Genomic DNA, 22,370 nt, shown 5'->3' on the forward strand with positions numbered 1-22,370 from the left:
AGTGCACTGCTTTAGATCAGAGCCCTATTCCCTATGTAGTGCACTGCTTTAGATCACAGCCCTATTCCCTATATAGTGCACTGCTTTAGATCAGAGCCCTATTCCCTATATAGTGCACTGCTTTAGATCAGAGCCCTATTCCCTATATAGTGCACTGCTTTAGATCACAGCCCTATTCCCTATATAGTGCACTGCTTTAGATCACAGCCCTATTCCCTATATAGTGCACTGCTTTAGATCACAGCCCTATTCCCTATATAGTGCACTGCTTTAGATCACAGCCCTATTCCCTATATAGTGCACTGCTTTAGATCACAGCCCTATTCCCTATATAGTGCACTGCTTTAGATCACAGCCCTATTCCCTATATAGTGCACTGCTTTAGATCAGGGCCTTTATCAATGGCATCACAGGAGTCATTATAGTAACAGAGCTATGTACCAACCTGGAACAGCCTGGCTAAAACACTTCACATTATATAGTAACAGAGCTATGTACCAACCTGGACCAGCCTGGACCAGCCTGGCTAAAACACTTCACATTATATAGTAACAGAGCTATGGACCAACCTGGAACAGCCTGGCTAAAACACTTCACATTATATAGTAACAGAGCTATGGACCAGCCTGGACCAGCCTGGCTAAAACACTTCACATTATATAGTAACAGAGCTATGGACCAGCCTGGAACAGCCTGGCTAAAACACTTCACATTATATAGTAACAGAGCTATGTACCAGCCTGGCTAAAACACTTCAAATTATATAGTAACAGAGCTATGGACCAGCCTGGACCAGCCTGGCTAAAACACTTCACATTATATAGTAACAGAGCTATGTACCAGCCTGGACCAGCCTGGCTAAAACACTTCATATTATATTTACATTTACATTACATTTAAGTCATTTAGCAGACGCTCTTATCCAGAGCGACTTACAAATTGGTGCATTCACCTTATGACATCCAGTGGGACAGTCACTTAACAATAGTGCATCTAAAACTTAGGGGGGGTGAGAGGGATTACTTATCCTATCCTAGGTATTCCTTAAAGAGGTGGGGTTTCAGGTGTCTCCGGAAGGTGGTGATTGACTCCGCTGTCCTGGCGTCGTGAGGGAGTTTGTTCCACCATTGGGGGGCCAGGGCAGCGAACAGTTTTGACTGGGCTGAGCGGGAGCTGTACTTCCTCAGTGGTAGGGAGGCGAGCAGGCCAGAGGTGGATGAACGCAGTGCCCTTGTTTGGGTGTAGGGCCTGATCAGAGCCTGGAGGTACTGAGGTGCCGTTCCCCTCACAGCTCCGTAGGCAAGCACCATGGTCTTGTAGCGGATGCGAGCTTCAACTGGAAGCCAGTGGAGAGAACGGAGGAGCGGGGTGACGTGAGAGAACTTGGGAAGGTTGAACACCAGACGGGCTGCGGCGTTCTGGATGAGTTGAAGGGGTTTAATGGCACAGGCAGGGAGCCCAGCCAACAGCGAGTTGCAGTAATCCAGACGGGAGATGACAAGTGCCTGGATTAGGACCTGCGCCGCTTCCTGTGTGAGGCACGGTCGTACTCTGCGGATGTTGTAGAGCATGAACCTACTTGTCCTACTCATGTTTTTCACTTTTAAAACTTGTTAGGGAGTTATATTCCTCTGCTGGTAGCGTGACTACAGCTCAAGCTCATTACCATAACGCACAATGCGCAAAAATATTCCTAAAAATATTTAACCTCCACACATTAACAAGTAAAATAGCTCAAATGAAAGATAAACAAGTTGTTTATCTAGCCAGCAAGTCAGATTTCTAAAATGTTTTACGGCGAAAACATAGCACATATTTATGTCAAACCACCACCGCAGACATAGCTCATTAGCATAGCCAAGTAGGAAAAAATATGCAATCAACAAACGCAGGATTAAAAGAAAAATCATTTCACTAACCTTTTGAAATCTTCATCAGATGACAGTAATATAACATGTTACACAGTACATTCATTTCTTTTTCAATAATATGCTATATATATCCATAAATCTCTGTTTACAATGATGCATCGTTCAAAAAATGCTACTAAAATGTCCGGAGAAATTAAATAGCTCCGGCAGATAACGTCAGCTAACAAGGAATACACATCATAAACTTTGACTAAATATGCATGTTTTACATATGTATAGGAAGATACACTTCTTCTAAATGCAAAAGCTGTGTTACTTTTATTTATAACATTACATTTTGCATTCACTAGGCTATAATAGGGAGTCGGCGCTCCCACATTAGCATAATGACTCCTCTATCTTGGAGTCGACAGAAACCCAAAATTAATACATAAATATTCCCTTACCTTTGCTGTTCTTCCATCAGAAGACCTGTAAGGGATTATACTCACCAAATTAGCATTCAGTTTTCAAGTCTGCGTCTTTCGGTTCTCAAAATAGCCTGATTTTGGTAAAAATGTAGGCAAAATTGAAGTGGTTGCGCGCCAAAACGTCGAAAATATATACCATATGTCGAGTAAACTTGTCAAACTATGTTCATAATTAAGCTTTAACATGTTATAAAGGTCTACAGCAATTGTGAGGACGAAGCGAAACACACACGTCTTTTAATCGATCCTGAGGGAAATATAGTAACAGAGCTATGTACCAGCCTGGCTAAAACACTTCACATTATATAGTAACAGAGCTATGTACCAGCCTGGCTAAAACACTTCACATTATATAGTAACAGAGCTATGTACCAGCCTGGCTAAAACACTTCACATTATATAGTAACAGAGCTATGGACCAGCCTGGCTAAAACACTTCACATTATATAGTAACAGAGCTATGGACCAGCCTGGCTAAAACACTTCACATTATATAGTAACAGAGCTATGGACCAGCCTGGCTAAAACACTTCACATTATATAGTAACAGAGCTATGGACCAGCCTGGACCAGCCTGGCTAAAACACTTCACATTATATAGTAACAGAGCTATGGACCAGCCTGGCTAAAACACTTCACATTATATAGTAACATAGAGCTATGGACCAGCCTGGACCAGCCTGGCTAAAACACTTCACATTATATAGTAACAGAGCTATGGACCAGCCTGGACCAGCCTGGCTAAAACACTTCACAATATATAGTAACAGAGCTATGGACCAGCCTGGCTAAAACACTTCACATTATATAGTAACAGAGCTATGTACCAGCCTGGCTAAAACACTTCACATTATATAGTAACAGAGCTATGGACCAGCCTGGAACAGCCTGGCTAAAACACTTCACATTATATAGTAACAGAGCTATGGACCAGCCTGGAACAGCCTGGCTAAAACACTTCACATTATATAGTAACAGAGCTATGGACCAGCCTGGACCAGCCTGGCTAAAACACTTCACATTATATAGTAACAGAGCTATGGACCAACCTGGAACAGCCTGGCTAAAACACTTCACATTATATAGTAACAGAGCTATGGACCAACCTGGAGCAGCCTGGCTAAAACACTTCACATTATATAGTAACAGAGCTATGTACCAACCTGGAACAGCCTGGCTAAAACACTTCACATTATATAGTAACAGAGCTATGGACCAACCTGGACCAGCCTGGCTAAAACACTTCACATTATATAGTAACAGAGCTATGTACCCGCCTGGACCAGCCTGGCTAAAACACTTCACATTATATAGTAACAGAGCTATGGACCAACCTGGACCAGCCTGGCTAAAACACTTCACATTATATAGTAACAGAGCTATGTACCAACCTGGAACAGCCTGGCTAAAACACTTCACATTATATAGTAATAGAGCTATGTACCAGCCTGGACCAGCCTGGCTAAAACACTTCACATTATATAGTAACAGAGCTATGAACCAGCCTGGCTAAAACACTTCACATTATATAGTAACAGAGCTATGTACCAACCTGGAACAGCCTGGCTAAAACACTTCACATTATATAGTAACAGAGCTATGTACCAGCCTGGACCAGCCTGGCTAAAACACTTCACATTATATAGTAACAGAGCTATGTACCAGCCTGGACCAGCCTGGCTAAAACACTTCACATTATATAGTAACAGAGCTATGGACCAGCCTGGCTAAAACACTTCACATTATATAGTAACAGAGCTATGGACCAGCCTGGCTAAAACACTTCATATTATATAGTAACAGAGCTATGGACCAGCCTGGCTAAAACACTTCACATTATATAGTAACAGAGCTATGGACCAGCCTGGCTAAAACACTTCACATTATATAGTAACAGAGCTATGGACCAGCCTGGCTAAAACACTTCACATTATATAGTAACATAGAGCTATGGACCAGCCTGGACCAGCCTGGCTAAAACACTTCACATTATATAGTAACAGACCTTCACAATCAATGACTTGCTGTACTGTAGGATGTTATTTCCCTGACAGGATGACCTCTAATGCTCTCTTTCTTTCTCTCCCCTCCCCGTCTCTCTCCCTCCCACCCTCTCCCTTTCCCTTCCCCCTCTCTCAGATATTCCAGACCAGTGCTCTCCGTCTCCCTGTAATCCTCGAGGTACGGTGCGCTGTGAGGACCAAAAGGGCGGCTTCCTCTGCCACTGCTTCACTGGCTGGACAGGAGTCCGTTGTGAGAAAGGTACTGTGACACGATCTACAGAAACTCACTGGACTTGTTCCACGTTGCAGCCCACTGGCTGATCCACCAATCACCTGGCATCAGAAATAACTACTCATTACTAGTTGGAGATCAGTCAGTCACAATTTACCCACAATCCCCGATGTGATGCTGAGGAATAGGACCAGTGTGTTGGGGACATAGTCTGGCCACATGGCCAGGGAGAATGCTACTGTGTTATTGTTCGTCACACATACAAAGTGACAGAGGTGGGGACAGAGAGGATTTTCTACAGTGTCACACTGTCTCCAGAATGTGACAATGATCGGTACAGGGTGAGTCCTGTCTGACCTTGACTTGGAAAGACAGTGATGAAGATGTCTCCATCCACACAGACACACAAACACCGTCCCTGGAGTGCCACTGGGCTCTGTGTGAGTTGTCTGTATGTCTCTGGTGACCTGTCTCTACGGAGGGGGCTGGTGACCTGTCTCTTCGGAGGGGGCTGGTGACCTGTCTCTACGGAGGGAGGGGGCTGGTGACCTGTCTCTACGGAGGGAGGGGCTGGTGTCCTGTCTCTACGGAGGGAGGGGGCTGGTGTCCTGTCTCTACGGAGGGAGGGGGCTGGTGTCCTGTCTCTACGGAGGGAGGGGGCTGGTGTCCTGTCTCTACGGAGGGAGGGGGCTGGTGTCCTGTCTCTACGGAGGGAGGGGGCTGGTGTCCTGTCTCTACGGAGGGAGGGGGCTGGTGTCCTGTCTCTACGGAGGGAGGGGGCTGGTGTCCTGTCTCTACGGAGGGAGGGGGCTGGTGTCCTGTCTCTACGGAGGGAGGGGGCTGGTGTCCTGTCTCTACGGAGGGAGGGGGCTGGTGTCCTGTCTCTACGGAGGGAGGGGGCTGGTGTCCTGTCTCTACGGAGGGAGGGGGCTGGTGTCCTGTCTCTACGGAGGGAGGGGGCTGGTGGCCTGTCTGTACGGAGGGAGGGGGCTGGTGGCCTGTCTGTACGGAGGGAGGGGGCTGGTGGCCTGTCTGTACGGAGGGAGGGGGCTGGTGGCCTGTCTGTACGGAGGGAGGGGCTGGTGGCCTGTCTGTACGGAGGGAGGGGGCTGGTGGCCTGTCTGTACAGAGGGAGGGGGCTGGTGGACCTGTCTCTACGGAGGGAGGGGGCTGGTGGCCTGTCTGTGCGGAGGGAGGGGGCTGGTGGCCTGTCTGTACGGAGGGAGGGGGCTGGTGGCCTGTCTGTACGGAGGGAGGGGCTGGTGGCCTGTCTGTACGGAGGGAGGGGCTGGTGGCCTGTCTCTACGGAGGGAGGGGGCTGGGGGCCTGTCTGTACGGAGGGAGGGGGCTGGTGGCCTGTCTGTACGGAGGGAGGGGGCTGGTGGACCTGTCTCTACGGAGGGAGGAGGGGGGGCTGGTGGACCTGTCTCTACGGAGGGAGGGGGCTGGTGGCCTGTCTGTACGGAGGGAGGGGGCTGGTGGCCTGTCTGTACGGAGGGAGGGGGCTGGTGGCCTGTCTGTACGGAGGGAGGGGGCTGGTGGCCTGTCTGTACGGAGGGAGGGGGCTGGGGGCCTGTCTGTACGGAGGGAGGGGGCTGGGGGCCTGTCTGTGCGGAGGGAGGGGGCTGGGGGCCTGTCTGTGCGGAGGGAGGGGGCTGGGGGCCTGTCTGTGTGGAGGGAGGGGGCTGGTGGCCTGTCTGTGCGGAGGGAGGGGAGGGGGGGGGGGGGCTGGGGGCCTGTCTGTGTGAATGCCTCCTGCACTGCTGCTGTCTGTTTTCCCAAATGACCCCTAGTCCTGATTATAGTGCACTACTTTTGACCAGAACACCATGAGAATAGGGAGCCATTTTGAATGCAGACTCCATCTCTCACTGTTCTGTGGTGACTCATCCTGCCACCCAGCCGTTGGTCGGTGGGGGAAGACTGAACACAACGTGTCTGACTGACTCTGAGGCGGAGGCTTTTCCACTGACCAACCACACGCACACAGAAACCATTCAGCTCATCAGAGCAGAGTCACTCTAAGCCGCCGGAAAAGAGACGTGTGTGTGTGATTTATTTAGTTAAAGACGATGTATAAACGTTTTAATCAGAACTCACATTAAAGTGTCATGTGACACTTAGCTACGTTCAATGTAGTTGATGGATAAAGTGATTGGTTCATATTGTCACATGTCCTCTGTGTCTCTCCTGTGATTGGCAGATGTCAATGAGTGCAACAAGAGGAATGGAGGATGTGACCACGAGTGTAACAACACTATGGGTAGCTACCATTGCTCCTGTCGCCGCGGTTACATGCTGGTCGGACGCCAGATGTGTAACGGTAAGACACACACACACGCACACCTTACTTGAAGGAAGTATTGAACTGTCCTTACTGTGTGTGTGTGTGTGTGTGTGTGTGTGTGTGTGTGTGTGTGTGTGTGTGTGTGTGTGTGTGTGTGTGTGTGTGTGTGTGTGTGTGTGTGTGTGTGTGTGTGTGTGTGTGTGTGTGTGTGTGTTTCAGACGTGGATGAGTGCCAGGATCCAGGTATGTGTGGGACAGCAAGGTGTGTGAACCAGGATGGAGCCTATGACTGTCTGTGTGAGACAGGATACGTTTACGACAACAACACCAAGACCTGCCTAGGTGAGCAGTACACTAAAAACACATGACACAGTACTGATACATTATATACACCAAGACCTGCCTAGGTGAGCAGTACACTAAAAACACATTACTCAGTACTGATACATTATATACACCAAGACCTGCCTAGGTGAGCAGTACACCAAAAACACATTACTCAGTACTGATACATTATATACATGTAATACATACAATAATGTATAGAATATATTATATACAGAGCATTCAGGAAGTATTCAGACCCCTTGACTTTTTCCACATTTTGTTACGTTACAGCCGTATTCTAAAAAACGTATGTCATCAATCTACACACAATACCCCATAATGACAAAGTAAAAACAGGTTTTTAGAAATATTTGCAAATGTATTGAAAAAAAAAGATACCTTATTTACATAAGTATTCAAACCCTTTGCTATGAGACTCGAAATTGAGCTCAGGTGCATCCTGTTTCCATTGATCATCCTTGAGATGTTTCTACAACTTGATTGGAGTCCATCTGTGGTGAATTACATTGATTGGACATGCTTTGGAAAGGCACACACCTGTCTATGTAAGGTCCCACAGTTGACAGTGCATGTCAGAGCTAAAACCAAGCCATGGTGTCGAAGGCATTGTACCTGGAGCTCTGAGACAGGATTGTGTCGAAGCACAGATCTGGGGAAGGGTACCAAAATATTTCTGCAGCATTGAAGGTCCCCAAGAACACAGTGGCCTCCATCCATCTTAAATGGAAGATGTTTGGAACCACCAAGACTATTCCTAGAGCTGACTGCCCGGCCAAACTTAGCAATCGGGGGAGAAGGGCCTTGGTCAGGGAGGTGACCAAGAACCCAATGGTCACTCCAACAGACCTCCAGAGTTCCTCTGTGGAGATGGGAAAACCTTCCAGAAGGACAACCAACTCTGCAGCATTCCACCAATCAGGCCTTTATGGTAGAGTGGCCAGACAGATTCTCGCTTGGATTCTCTGGCATGATGATACCAAGATTGAACTCTTTGTCCTGAATGCCAAGGGTCACGTCTGGAGGAAACCTGGCACCATCCCTACGGTGAAGCATGGTGATGGCACCATCCCTACGGTGAAGCATGGTGGTGGCACCATCCCTACGGTGAAGCATGGTGGTGGCACCATCCCTACGGTGAAGCATGGTGGTGGCACCATCCCTACGGTGAAGCATGGTGGTGGCAGCATCATGCTGTGGGGATGTTTTTCAGCGGCAGGGACCGGGAAACTTGTCAGGATGGAGGGAAAGATGAACGGAACAAAGTACAGAGATATCCTTGATGAAAACCTGCTCAGAGCGATCAGGACCTCAGACTGGGGAAAAGGGTTCACCTTCCAACAGGACAATGAGTCTCTGAATGTCCTTGAGTGGCCCTGCCAGAGCCCGGACTTGAACTCGATCAAACATCTCTGGAGAGACCTGAAAATAGCTGTGCTGTGACGCTCCCCTTCCAACCTGAGAGGATCTGCAGAGAAGAATGGGAGAAACTCCCCGACTACAGGTGTGCTAAGCTTGTAGCTTCATACCCAAGAAGACTTGAGGCTGTAATCGCTGCCAAAGTTGCTTCAACAAAGTAAAACGTTGGAAAACTTAATTAAAAAAAAAAAAAGTCAAGGTGTCTGAATACATTTTGAATGCAGTGTGTGTGTATACAGCCAGGTGTAGCTAGTCTAGTGGTGCAGCCAGCTGTCCTTCATACATACCAACACACACACTGTCATACACACATACACACGCCAGTGGAGGCTGGTGGGAGGCGCTATAGAAGGACCGGCTCATTGTAATGAATGGAACGGAGTCCAACGTGGTTTCCATACGTTTCATGTTTTTGGATACTAATTCCAGTCATTTACAATGAGCCTGTTCTCCAATAGCTCCTCCTACCAGCCTCCACTGACATACACAATCTCTCTCACACTCTGAGACACACACACACACACACACACACACACACACACACACACACACACAGACGACTGCCACACACAGACACACAGACACACACACACACACACACACACACACACACACACACACACACACACACACACACACACACACACACACACAGACGACTGCCACACACAGACACACACACACACAGACACACACACACACACACACACACACACACACACACACACACACACACACACACACAGACACACACAGACACACACACACACAGACACACACACACACACACACACACACACACACACACACACACACACACACAGACGACTGCCACACACACACACACACACACACACAGACGACTGCCACACACACACACACACACACACACACACACACACACACACACACACACACACACACACACACACACACACACACACACAGACGACTGCCACACACAGACACACACACACACACACACACACACACACACACACAGACGACTGCCAAAGTAAGCTGTTAGCACGTCATCTTTTTATTTATAGTCAAAACATTCTGTTAAATGTTTTTTTTATTACAAGACCGATCTCTATCTGCACGACATCCTCTCCTGCCAAACGCTCAATGGTCCTTATAAATGTCATTGGGAAATGTAATCCTAGTCTTTTATTTGTCAAACAAGTTTGTTCCTGTCTTGCATTCAACTTACTGAGAGAGAGGGGAGGGAGGAAGGGAGGGAGGGAGAGAAAGTGGGGGGGAGGGAGAGAAAGTGGGGGAGGGAGGGAGGGAGAGAAAGTGGGGGGGGAGGGAGGGAGAGAAAGTGGGGGAGGGGAGGGAGGAAGGGAGGGGAGGGAGAGAAAGTAGGGGAGGGAGAGAAAGTGGGGGAGGGAGGGAGAGAAAGTGGGGGAGAGAAAGTGGGGGAGGGGAGGGAGAGAAAGTGGGGGAGGGGAGGGAGGAAGGGAGGGAGGGAGAGAAAGTGGGGGAGGGGAGGGGAGGGAGGAAGGGAGGGGAGGGAGAGAAAGTGGGGGAGGGAGGGAGAGAAAGTGGGGGAGGGAGGGAGAGAAAGGGGGGGAGGGAGGGAGAGAAAGTGGGGGAGGGAGGGAGAGAAAGTGGGGGAGGGGAGGGAGAGAAAGTGGGGGAGGGAAGGGAGGGAGGGAGAGAAAGTGGGGGAGGGGAGGGAGAGAAAGTGGGGGAGGGGGGAGAGAAAGTGGGGGAGGGAAGGGAGAGAAAGTGGGGGAGGGAGGGAGAGAAAGTGGGGGAGGGGAGGGAGAGAAAGTGGGGGAGGGAGGGAGAGAAAGTGGGGGAGGGAGGGAGAGAAAGTGGGGGAGGGAGGGAGAGAAAGTGGGGGAGGGGAGGGAGAGAAAGTGGGGGAGGGAAGGGAGGGAGGGAGAGAAAGTGGGGGGAGGGAGGGAGAGAAAGAGAGGGAGGGAGGGAGAGAAAGTGGGGAGGGAGGGAGGCGGTCACAGAGTTACTCTTTAGAAGAACTAACATTTATCCATCTGTATCATAATAAACCTCATGGCCTTCTAGGGTCATTCAGACAGACTGGGACAGACGTTCTGGCTTCATCCCAAATGGTTCCCCATTCCCTATGTAGTGCACCACTTTAGACCCCGGCTGTAGGGGAATAAGGTGCCATTTGGGACATGGTTCAGTTGACATCAGGAGAGATCTAAGTCAGGAGTTGTTCCTCCATCTGTTGATGCTGATAACATTTTTAGAGACGTTGTTTTTCACTTCAGTGGTTTTCTCCCCCAGTCTTGTCTGGGGGTTGTAGTTCCAGAGACCAATGGACACCCTTCTCTCTGTTTTTTCTCCCTCTTCCTCTCCTCTCTGTCTCGGTCTCTCTCTCTCTGTCTCGGTCTCTCTCTCTCTGTCTCTCTCTCTGTGTCTCTCTCTCTGTGTCTCTGTGTCTCTGTCTGTCTCTCTGTGTCTCTGTCTCTGTCTCTCTCTGTGTCTCTGTGTCTCTCTCTCTCTCTCTCTGTCAGATGTGGATGAGTGTGAGCAGGGAGTGTGTGAGGAGTGTGTGAACACACCCGGTAGTTTCCGGTGTTTCTGTGACGGTCGGCAGGGCAAGAAGTTGAGCCACGACCTCAGGAGCTGTCAGGTAAAAAGTCCATTATCAAGACCCGTAGAAAACATTATCAAGACCCGTAGAAAACATTATCAAGACCCGTAGAAAACATTATCAAGACCCGTAGAAAACATTATCAAGACCCGTAGAAAACATTAACTAGACCCGTAGAAAACACCCCCTATCTGTTAGTCCGGGATTCAGTCAAAGGTTCATTATCGACAAGCAGCACTGCACTCTAGACCAGGGCTCCCAACCCTCTTCCTGGAGATCTACCGTCCTGTTGTCATGTCATCCAGAGCGTTGGTGACTGTAACTGTGCTGCTGGGAACAATTTACTTGGTTTTTTGCCGACACTGGTTATATCCCCCACCCTCTCTCCTCCTCCCCTCTCTCTCCTCCCTTTCTCTCTCCTCTCTCTCCTCCCCTTCTCCCTCTCTCTCTCCTCCCCCACCTCTCTCCTCCCCTTCTCCTCCCTCTCTCTCCCCCTCTCTCTCCTCCCCTTCTCCCCCTCTCTCTCCTCCCTCTCTCTCCCCCTCTCTCTCCTCCCCTTCTCCTCCCTCTCTCTCCTCCCTCTCTCTCCCCTCTCTCCTCCCTCTCTCTCCCCTCTCTCTCCCTCCCCCTCTCCTCCCTCTCTCTCCCCCACCCTCTCTCTCTCCCCCACCCTCTCTCTCCTCCCCCACCAGGAGATCACTACATGCGTCTCTCTCACCATGAAGAGGAACTCCCGTTCTCTCTACCTGGGCCGAATGTTCAGCGGAGTCCCAGTGGTCAGGCTACGCTTCCGCAGGAGAGTCCAGACTGGGTAGGCCTTACCTTTGACCTCTAACCTTTTAACCTTACTGCAGGAGAGTCCAGACTGGGTAGGCCTTACCTTTAACCTCTAACCTTTTAACCTTACCGCAGGAGAGTCCAGACTGGGTAGGCCTTACCTTTTAACCTTACTGCAGGAGAGTCCAGACTGGGTAGGCCTTACCTTTAACCTCTAACCTTTTAACCTTACTGCAGGAGAGTCCAGACGGGATAGGCCTTACCTTTGACCTCTAACCTTTTAACCTTACCGCAGGAGAGTCCAGACTGGGTAGGCCTTACCTTTAACCTCTAACCTTTTAACCTTACTGCAGGAGAGTCCAGACTGGGTAGGCCTTACCTTTAACCTCTAACCTTTTAACCTTACTGCAGGAGAGTCCAGACTGGGTAGGCCTTACCTTTTAACCTTACTGCAGGAGAGTCCAGACTGGGTAGGCCTTACCTTTAACCTCTAACCTTTTAACCTTACTGCAGGAGAGTCCAGACTGGATAGGCCTTACCTTTGACCTCTAACCTTTTAACCTTACCGCAGGAGAGTCCAGACTGGGTAGGACTTACCTTTAACCTCTAACCTTTTAACCTTACTGCAGGAGAGTCCAGACTGGGTAGGCCTTACCTTTAACCTCTAACCTTTAACCTTACTGCAGGAGAGTCCAGACTGGGTAGGCCTTACCTTTTAACCTTACTGCAGGAGAGTCCAGACTGGGTAGGCCTTACATTTTAACCTTACTGCAGGAGAGTCCAGACTGGGTAGGCCTTACCTTTAACCTCTAACCTTTTAACCTTACCGCAGGAGAGTCCAGACTGGGTAGGCCTTACCTTTAACCTCTAACCTTTTAACCTTACTGCAGGAGAGTCCAGACTGGGTAGGCCTTACCTTTTAACCTTACTGCAGGAGAGTCCAGACTGGGTAGGCCTTACCTTTAACCTCTAACCTTTTAACCTTACTGCAGGAGAGTCCAGACTGGGTAGGCCTTACCTTTAACCTCTAACCTTTTAACCTTACTGCAGGAGAGTCCAGACTGGGTAGGCCTTACCTTTAACCTCTAACCTTTTAACCTTACCGCAGGAGAGTCCAGACTGGGTAGGCCTTACCTTTAACCTCTAACCTTTTAACCTTACCAGTCTCCTGAGGTTTCACCCTCTTTTCCAAGAGACCTGGAAAGATGCCAGCAAGGCATAAGCATTGTAAGGGTTCATAGTTCCAACCATAGTCTTGTCCCATTGTAGAATTATATTACATCCTGTCTTTGTCTCTCCCTCCTCTAGCTTCTCAGCTGAGTTTGACCTCCGTACCTTTGACCCAGAGGGGGTCATCTTCTTCGCTGGTGGTCACCTGAACAGTTCCTGGATTGTTCTTGCAATGCATCATGGGAAACTGGAGCTGCAGCTGAGGTACGGGGCGGTCAGCCGGGTCACCAGCAGTGGGCCTGCCGTCAACGACGGACAGTGGAGAAAGGTCAGAGGTTATTCTGGGGTTTACAAGGTGGGGGGGGGGGTAACTTATGGGTTGGGTCTCAATAGTCTAAAGTGGCATCTCCTCTCCTGAGGGGTCGTTGACTCAGGGGTGCATCCCAAATGGCCCCCTATTCCCTATGTAGTGCACTACTTGTTGGAGGAGGTGTTACTGGGGACCTGGTCAGAATGTGTGCTGTATAGGAAATAGGATATCATTTGGGACTGAGACAATGTAGGATAAGAACGTGTCAAATGTTTTTTTGTTTTTTTTAACAATTGGAGCTCCTGTCTTTTCTGATTGGTCTGTAGATCTCAGTGGAGGAGCAGGGGCGGAGTCTGGTGATTAAGATTGACAGGGAGGCAGTGATGAAGATAGCTGTGAATGGAGATCTGTTCACCCTGAAGAAAGGCATGCATGAACTCAACCTGACTGTAGGGGGCGTCCCTTTCAAAGAGGACAGTCTCATCAACCAGGTTAGGGGGGGTTGGGGTCTGTTCTCTCTACAATCTCTGTTATGGGGAGATGTGCGTGTTGTGTTCTCTGCCTAATGTGTGTTCTCCAGGTGAACCCGAGGTTTGATGGCTGTATGCGTGAGTGGCGCTGGTTAACCGGAGAGGATACGTCCATTCAGGAGACCATCAGGTCTAATGACAACATGCAGTGTTTCAGTACAGAACAGCCCGGAACCTATTACCCTGGGACAGGCTTCGCTCTGTTCAACATCACATATGGTGGGTGTGTGTGTGTGTGTGTGTGTGTGTGTGTGTGTGTGTGTGTGTGTGTGTGTGTGTGTGTGTGTGTGTGTGTGTGTGTGTGTGTGTGTAACCACATCTCTCCCCCAGCAGAGTCCCAGTCTCTGAGTATCCAGCAGAGTCCCAGTCTCTGAGTATCCAGCAGAGTCCCAGTCTCTGAGTATCCAGCAGAGTCCCAGTCTCTGAGTATCCAGCAGAGTCCCAGTCTCTGAGTATCCAGCAGAGTCCCAGTCTCTGAGTATCCAGCAGAGTCCCAGTCTCTGAGTATCCAGCAGAGTCCCAGTCTCTGAGTATCCAGCAGAGTCCCAGTCTCTGAGTATCCAGCAGAGTCCCAGTCTCTGAGTATCCAGCAGAGTCCCATCTCTCTCCCCAGCTGACTCATCTCTCTCCCCAGCAGAGTCCCAGTCTCTGAGTATCCAGCAGAGTCCCAGTCTCTGAGTATCCAGCAGAGTCCCAGTCTCTGAGTATCCAGCTGACTCTCATCTCTCTCCCCAGCAGAGTCCCAGTCTCTGAGTATCCAGCAGAGTCCCAGTCTCTGAGTATCCAGCTGACTCTCATCTCTCTCCCCAGCAGAGTCCCAGTCTCTGAGTATCCAGCTGACTCTCATCTCTCTCCCCAGCAGAGTCCCAGTCTCTGAGTATCCAGCTGACTCTCATCTCTCTCCCCAGCAGAGTCCCAGTCTCTGAGTATCCAGCTGACTCTCATCTCTCTCCACAGCAGAGTCCCAGTCTCTGAGTATCCAGCTGACTCTCATCTCTCTCCACAGCAGAGTCCCAGTCTCTGAGTATCCAGCTGAGTCCCAGTCTCTGAGTATCCAGCTGAGTCCCAGTCTCTGAGTATCCAGCTGACTCTCATCTCTCCCCCAGCAGAGTCCCAGTCTCTGAGTATCCAGCAGAGTCCCAGTCTCTGAGTATCCAGCTGACTCTCATCTCTCCCCCAGCAGAGTCGCAGTCTCTGAGTATCCAGCAGAGTCCCAGTCTCTGAGTATCCAGCAGAGTCCCAGTCTCTGAGTATCCAGCTGACTCTCATCTCTCTCCCCCAGCAGAGTCCCAGTCTCTGAGTATCCAGCAGAGTCCCAGTCTCTGAGTATCCAGCTGACTCTCATCTCTCCCCCAGCAGAGTCCCAGTCTCTGAGTATCCAGCAGAGTCCCAGTCTCTGAGTATCCAGCTGACTCTCATCTCTCCCCCAGCAGAGTCCCAGTCTCTGAGTATCCAGCTGACTCTCATCTCTCTCCCCAGCAGAGTCCCAGTCTCTGAGTATCCAGCTGACTCTCATCTCTCTCCCCAGCAGAGTCCCAGTCTCTGAGTATCCAGCTGACTCTCATCTCTCTCCCCAGCAGAGTCCCAGTCTCTGAGTATCCAGCTGACTCTCATCTCTCTCCCCAGCAGAGTCCCAGTCTCTGAGTATCCAGCTGACTCTCATCTCTCTCCCCAGCAGAGTCCCAGTCTCTGAGTATCCAGCTGACTCTCATCTCTCTCCCCAGCAGAGTCCCAGTCTCTGAGTATCCAGCAGAGTCCCAGTCTCTGAGTATCCAGCAGAGTCCCAGTCTCTGAGTATCCAGCTGACTCTCATCTCTCTCCCCAGCAGAGTCCCAGTCTCTGAGTATCCAGCTGACTCTCATCTCTCCCCAGCAGAGTCCCAGTCTCTGAGTATCCAGCTGACTCTCATCTCTCCCCAGCAGAGTCCCAGTCTCTGAGTATCCAGCTGACTCTCATCTCTCTCCCCAGCAGAGTCCCAGTCTCTGAGTATCCAGCTGACTCTCATCTCTCTCCCCAGCAGAGTCCCAGTCTCTGAGTATCCAGCAGAGTCCCAGTCTCTGAGTATCCAGCTGACTCTCATCTCTCTCCCCAGCAGAGTCCCAGTCTCTGAGTATCCAGCTGACTCTCATCTCTCTCCACAGCAGAGTCCCAGTCTCTGAGTATCCAGCTGACTCTCATCTCTCTCCCCAGCAGAGTCCCAGTCTCTGAGTATCCAGCAGAGTCCCAGTCTCTGAGTATCCAGCTGACTCTCATCTCTCTCCCCAGCAGAGTCCCAGTCTCTGAGTATCCAGCTGACTCTCATCTCTCCCCAGCAGAGTCCCAGTCTCTGAGTATCCAGCTGACTCTCATCTCTCTCCCCCAGCAGAGTCCCAGTCTCTGAGTATCCAGCTGACTCTGAGACCAGCCTCCACTGTTGGGGTTCTATTGGCCCTGGTTTATCAGGACAGCGTCCCTCTGTCCATCTCTCTCTCCGACTACCACAGAGACAACCAGGAGTGGCGGGAGGTGAGGTTACTTGGCCCGACGCTGTCTGTCTGTCTGACTCAATTTGCTTTATTGGCATGAAGTAACAATGTAGATGTTGAGAAAGCTTACTTTAGAGATTTACAATATTAACATAATTAATAATAATAATCAATATTGTCAGGGACAACAGTAACAACAATAATCAAGGGTCAAAATAACCATTGAACGATAATAACAATGGAGGACATGTGCAGGTTGGATGGTTAGTCAGACACTGGCAGGCAGCAATGTAGTGCTCTGCCAACCCACAGCTCTCTGCGTCCTCCCCCAACAGGACGGGTAGCCTTCTCTCATCAGAGAGGTCTTTGAAATCTTGAATAAGGGTTTCACATTTGGGGAAATGACACTCTCTCTAATTGTTTTATATTTTTGACATTTTGTCAGGAAATGCAGCTCCGTCTCAGGTTCTGCTGTTGTCGTTTTAGGGCCAGATAGCACTGCATTGTGTTTGTGTTTCCCAGTAAGCAATGTAGTTTTGTTTGGACTGTGTTGTAATTTGGTTTATTCTGATTGATTGGATGTTCTGGTCCTGAGGCTTCAGTGTGTTAGTAGAACAGGTTTCTGAACTCAGGACCAGCTGGATGAGGGGACTGAGGCTTCAGTATGTTAGTAGAACAGGTTTCTGAACTCCGGACCAGCTGGATGAGGGGACTGAGGCTTCAGTATGTTAGTAGAACAGGTTTCTGAACTCAGGACCAGCTGGATGAGGGGACTGAGGCTTCAGTATGTTAGTAGAACAGGTTTGTGAACTCAGGACCAGCTGGATGAGGGGACTGAGGCTTCAGTATGTTAGTAGAACAGGTTTGTGAACTCAGGACCAGCTGGATGAGGGGACTGAGGCTTCAGTATGTTAGTAGAACAGGTTTGTGAACTCAGGACCAGCTGGATGAGGGGACTGAGGCTTCAGTATGTTAGTAGAACAGGTTTCTGAACTCAGGACCAGCTGGATGAGGGGACTGAGGCTTCAGTATGTTAGTAGAACAGGTTTGTGAACTCAGGACCAGCTGGATGAGGGGACTGAGGCTTCAGTATGTTAGTAGAACAGGTTAGTGAACTCAGGACCAGCTGGATAAGGGGACTGAGGCTTCAGTGTGTTAGTAGAACAGGTTAGTGAACTCAGGACCAGCTGGATAAGGGGACTGAGGCTTCAGTGTGTTAGTAGAACAGTTTAGTGAACTCAGGACCAGCTGGATGAGGGGACTGAGGCTTCAGTATGTTAGTAGAACAGGTTTGTGAACTCAGGACCAGCTGGATGAGGGGACTGAGGCTTCAGTATGTTAGTAGAACAGGTTAGTGAACTCAGGACCAGCTGGATAAGGGGACTGAGGCTTCAGTGTGTTAGTAGAACAGGTTAGTGAACTCAGGACCAGCTGGATAAGGGGACTGAGGCTTCAGTGTGTTAGTAGAACAGTTTAGTGAACTCAGGACCAGCTGGATGAGGGGACTGAGGCTTCAGTGTGTTAGTAGAACAGTTTAGTGAACTCAGGACCAGCTGGATGAGGGACTGAGGCTTCAGTATGTTAGTAGAACAGGTTAGTGAACTCAGGACCAGCTGGATGAGGGGACTGAGGCTTCAGTATGTTAGTAGAACAGGTTTGTGAACTCAGGACCAGCTGGATGAAGGGACTGAGGCTTCAGTGTGTTAGTAGAACAGGTTTGTGAACTCAGGACCAGCTGGATGAGGGGACTGAGGCTTCAGTATGTTAGTAGAACAGGTTTGTGAACTCAGGACCAGCTGGATGAGGGGACTGAGGCTTCAGTATGTTAGTAGAACAGGTTTGTGAACTCAGGACCAGCTGGATGAGGGGACTGAGGCTTCAGTATGTTAGTAGAACAGGTTTGTGAACTCAGGACCAGCTGGATGAGGGACTGAGGCTTCAGTATGTTAGTAGAACAGGTTTGTGAACTCAGGACCAGCTGGATGAGGGGACTGAGGCTTCAGTATGTTAGTAGAACAGGTTAGTGAACTCAGGACCAGCTGGATAAGGGGACTGAGGCTTCAGTGTGTTAGTAGAACAGGTTAGTGAACTCAGGACCAGCTGGATAAGGGGACTGAGGCTTCAGTGTGTTAGTAGAACAGGTTAGTGAACTCAGGACCAGCTGGATGAGGGACTGAGGCTTCAGTGTGTTAGTAGAACAGTTTAGTGAACTCAGGACCAGCTGGATGAGGGGACTGAGGCTTCAGTATGTTAGTAGAACAGGTTAGTGAACTCAGGACCAGCTGGATGAAGGGACTGAGGCTTCAGTATGTTAGTAGAACAGGTTTGTGAACTCAGGACCAGCTGGATGAGGGGACTGAGGCTTCAGTATGTTAGTAGAACAGGTTAGTGAACTCAGGACCAGCTGGATGAGGGGACTGAGGCTTCAGTATGTTAGTAGAACAGGTTAGTGAACTCAGGACCAGCTGGATGAGGGGACTGAGGCTTCAGTGTGTTAGTAGAACAGTTTTGTGAACTCAGGACCAGCTGGATGAGGGGACTGAGGCTTCAGTGTGTTAGTAGAACAGGTTTGTGAACTCAGGACCAGCTGGATGAGGGGACTGAGGCTTCAGTATGTTAGTAGAACAGGTTAGTGAACTCAGGACCAGCTGGATAAGGGACTGAGGCTTCAGTGTGTTAGTAGAACAGGTTAGTGAACTCAGGACCAGCTGGATAAGGGGACTGAGGCTTCAGTGTGTTAGTAGAACAGTTTAGTGAACTCAGGACCAGCTGGATGAGGGGACTGAGGCTTCAGTGTGTTAGTAGAACAGGTTAGTGAACTCAGGACCAGCTGGATGAGGGGACTGAGGCTTCAGTATGTTAGTAGAACAGGTTAGTGAACTCAGGACCAGCTGGATGAGGAGACTCTTATTTGGTCAGCTCCTGGTATTGCAGGGCTCTGTAATGATATGTCACTGTATGTTTCTAAAACTGAATTGTTTTAAAAGTTTTTATTAATGGATATTGGTCTAATTCTGCCCTGCATGCATGGCTGCCTGACTCGCTGTCTGACTCTGACCTCTGTCTGTCTGACCTCTGTCTGGCTGTCAGAATTCATGTTTTGTTTGTGTCGAGTGTGATGTCTGTCTGTCTGTCTGTCTGACCTCTGTCTGGCTGTCTGAATTCATGTTTTGTTTGTGTCGAGTGTGATGTCTGTCTGACTGTCTGTTTCTCCCCCCCCCCCAGTATGTCCTGGTCTCTGTGGGTGATGTGATCGTGGCCAGCGCCCCGGCCTTCCTGTGTGATGCAGAGGTTCATGAGGTCAATGTGACGGTCAGTGGGAACATGACCATACTAGAGGTGGACGGTCAGCCTGGACAGAGTCACACCACACCTGGACAGGAGACGGTTGACCTCAGCCTGCCTTCAACCACCTTTATAGGAGGGCTCCCCGGTGAGTTAGACAGGTATAGGAGGGCTCCCCGGTGAGTTAGACAGGTATAGGAGGGCTCCCCGGTGAGTTAGACAGGTATAGGAGGGCTCCCCGGTGAGTTAGACAGGTATAGGAGGGCTCCCCGGTGAGTTAGACGGGTATAGGAGGGCTCCCCGGTGAGTTAGACAGGTATAGGAGGGCTCCCCGGTGAGTTAGACAGGTATAGGAGGGCTCCCCGGTGAGGTAGACTGGTATAGGAGGGCTCCCCGGTGAGGTAGACGGGTATAGGAGGGCTCCCCGGTGAGGTAGACTGGTATGGGAGGGCTCCCCGGTGAGTTAGACGGGTATAGGAGGGCTCCCCGGTGAGGTAGACTGGTATAGGAGGGCTCCCCGGTGAGGTAGACGGGTATAGGAGGGCTCCCCGGTGAGGTAGACGGGTATAGGAGGGCTCCCCGGTGAGGTAGACTGGTATGGGAGGGCTCCCCGGTGAGGTAGACTGGTATGGGAGGGCTCCCCGGTGAGTTAGACGGGTATAGGAGGGCTCCCCGGTGAGGTAGACTGGTATGGGAGGGCTCCCCGGTGAGTTAGACTGGTATGGGAGGGCTCCCCGGTGAGTTAGACGGGTATAGGAGGGCTCCCCGGTGAGTTAGACGGGTATAGGAGGGCTCCCCGGTGAGTTAGACGGGTATAGGAGGGCTCCCCGGTGAGGTAGACGGGTATAGGGCTCCCTGGTGAGGTAGACTGGTATGGGAGAGATCCCCGGTGAAGTAGACGGGTATGGGAGGGCTCCCAGGTGAGTTAGACGGGTATAGGAGGGCTCCCCGGTGAGTTAGACGGGTATGGGAGGGCTCCCCGGTGAGTTAGACTGGTATGGGAGGGCTCCCCGGTGAGTTAGACGGGTATAGGAGGGCTCCCCGGTGAGTTAGACGGGTATAGGAGGGCTCCCCGGTGAGTTAGACGGGTATAGGAGGGCTCCCCGGTGAGGTAGACGGGTATAGGGCTCCCTGGTGAGGTAGACTGGTATGGGAGAGATCCCCGGTGAAGTAGACGGGTATGGGAGGGCTCCCAGGTGAGTTAGACGGGTATAGGAGGGCTCCCCGGTGAGTTAGACGGGTATAGGAGGGCTCCCCGGTGAGGTAGACGGGTATAGGAGGGCTCCCCAGTGAGGTAGACTGGTATAGGAGGGCTCCCCGGTGAGGTAGACTGGTATAGGAGGGCTCCCCGGTGAGGTAGACGGGTATGGGAGAGATCCCCGGTGAGGTAGACTGGTATAGGAGGGCTCCCCGGTGAGGTAGACGGGTATGGGAGGGCTCCCCGGTGAGGTAGACGGGTATGGGAGGGCTCCCCGGTGAGGTAGACGGGTATAGGAGGGCTCCCCGGTGAGGTAGACGGGTATAGGAGGGCTCCCCGGTGAGGTAGACTGGTATAGGAGGGCTCCCCGGTGAGGTAGACGGGTATAGGCAGAGGGAGACATGTAACACACACTCATTACTACTGTACTCTAGACAAACACCCCACACACACACACACACACACACAGTTTCACCATTACTATTAACCACTTCTCCTGGTGTCATTAATTTCCATTCTGACCTGTGACCTCTAACCCCTGTACCAGACGTGCCCCTGGTGTCGACCCTGGTGTCGTCGTTCTACCGCGGCTGCATGGAGGTGACGATCAACGGCCTGGCTCTGGACCTGGACGAGGCCTTCCACAAACACAACGACATCCGCTCCCACTCCTGCCCTCTGCTGGGGGGGGCCTTGTGACCGCTGCAGTCCCCTTCAGCCCCGTCCTCACTGGAGCAGGGGAGTTGCCCCGAGACACTGATCTTGGGTCAGTTTGACATTTCCCCACAGATGGTTAAGGTTAGGATTAGGGGAGTGGAAGCTGATCCTAGATCTGTAGCAAGGGGAGACTTCACCCCGTCCACTACAGTCCACCATAACCCACAGGGCCTTAACCTAAGCAAGGACTGAGTCCCAAATAGCACTCTATTCCCTATATGACCCCTATGGGTTCTGGTCAAAACTAGTGCACTATTTAGGGAATAGGGTGCCATTTGGAATGTACCCAGGAGCTGGCCGTGTGGCCAACCCCTTCTCCTGACCAACCCTCAGTCATTCTGCCCTCAGCGTGATTGAATGTAGGAGCAGCACTCTCACATCTGAGGTTGCAGGTGCGTAGGAAAATTCAGTGATGTCTCGAAAACAAAAATCCAATATTTCACACGGCTCTTGACCGTATGTTTTAGTGTAATGAGCTCATGTATCGGCCTTCGTCAGAGCTCACGGTGATCAAACTGGATCCATAAGTGGAATAACTGGCAGTACTCCAGAAGAGGTTTGGTCAACTGACCCAGTCCATTGTGGAACAAACCCTATAAGGTGTGTGGGGGTGTAATTCAGTAGCACAAGGCTTTGTTGTTGTAAAACTTGCACACCATCGCAGGTGAAAATGGACTGAGTTTAATAAAAACATCTGTTCGGTGCTTTTCCAACTTAAT

At 50.5% G+C, this 22,370-nt stretch overlaps 1 protein-coding gene across 2 annotated transcripts in view; it reads left to right on the top strand.

The window, feature by feature from the left end:
* Window positions 1–21,670, top strand: part of LOC124022336 (growth arrest-specific protein 6-like) — a 35,417-nt gene extending 13,747 nt beyond the window's left edge. The window contains exons 5-15 of one of the 2 annotated variants that reach the window (XM_046337255.1): window positions 4,481–4,603; window positions 6,780–6,899; window positions 7,083–7,205; window positions 11,120–11,238; window positions 11,892–12,010; window positions 13,285–13,474; window positions 13,783–13,947; window positions 14,037–14,205; window positions 16,349–16,491; window positions 19,677–19,884; window positions 21,482–21,670. In XM_046337255.1, the coding sequence (XP_046193211.1) occupies window positions 4,481–4,603; window positions 6,780–6,899; window positions 7,083–7,205; window positions 11,120–11,238; window positions 11,892–12,010; window positions 13,285–13,474; window positions 13,783–13,947; window positions 14,037–14,205; window positions 16,349–16,491; window positions 19,677–19,884; window positions 21,482–21,633 (1,631 nt within the window). In that variant the 3' untranslated portion in view covers window positions 21,634–21,670. The remainder of the gene's footprint in view (window positions 1–4,480; window positions 4,604–6,779; window positions 6,900–7,082; window positions 7,206–11,119; window positions 11,239–11,891; window positions 12,011–13,284; window positions 13,475–13,782; window positions 13,948–14,036; window positions 14,206–16,348; window positions 16,492–19,676; window positions 19,885–21,481) is intronic. The other variant, XM_046337256.1, reaches the window with a different exon arrangement.
* The last annotated feature ends 700 nt before the right edge of the window (window positions 21,671–22,370 follow it).

This window comes from Oncorhynchus gorbuscha, unplaced genomic scaffold, assembly GCF_021184085.1.
Source record: "Oncorhynchus gorbuscha isolate QuinsamMale2020 ecotype Even-year unplaced genomic scaffold, OgorEven_v1.0 Un_scaffold_1344, whole genome shotgun sequence".
NCBI lineage: Eukaryota > Metazoa > Chordata > Actinopteri > Salmoniformes > Salmonidae > Oncorhynchus > Oncorhynchus gorbuscha.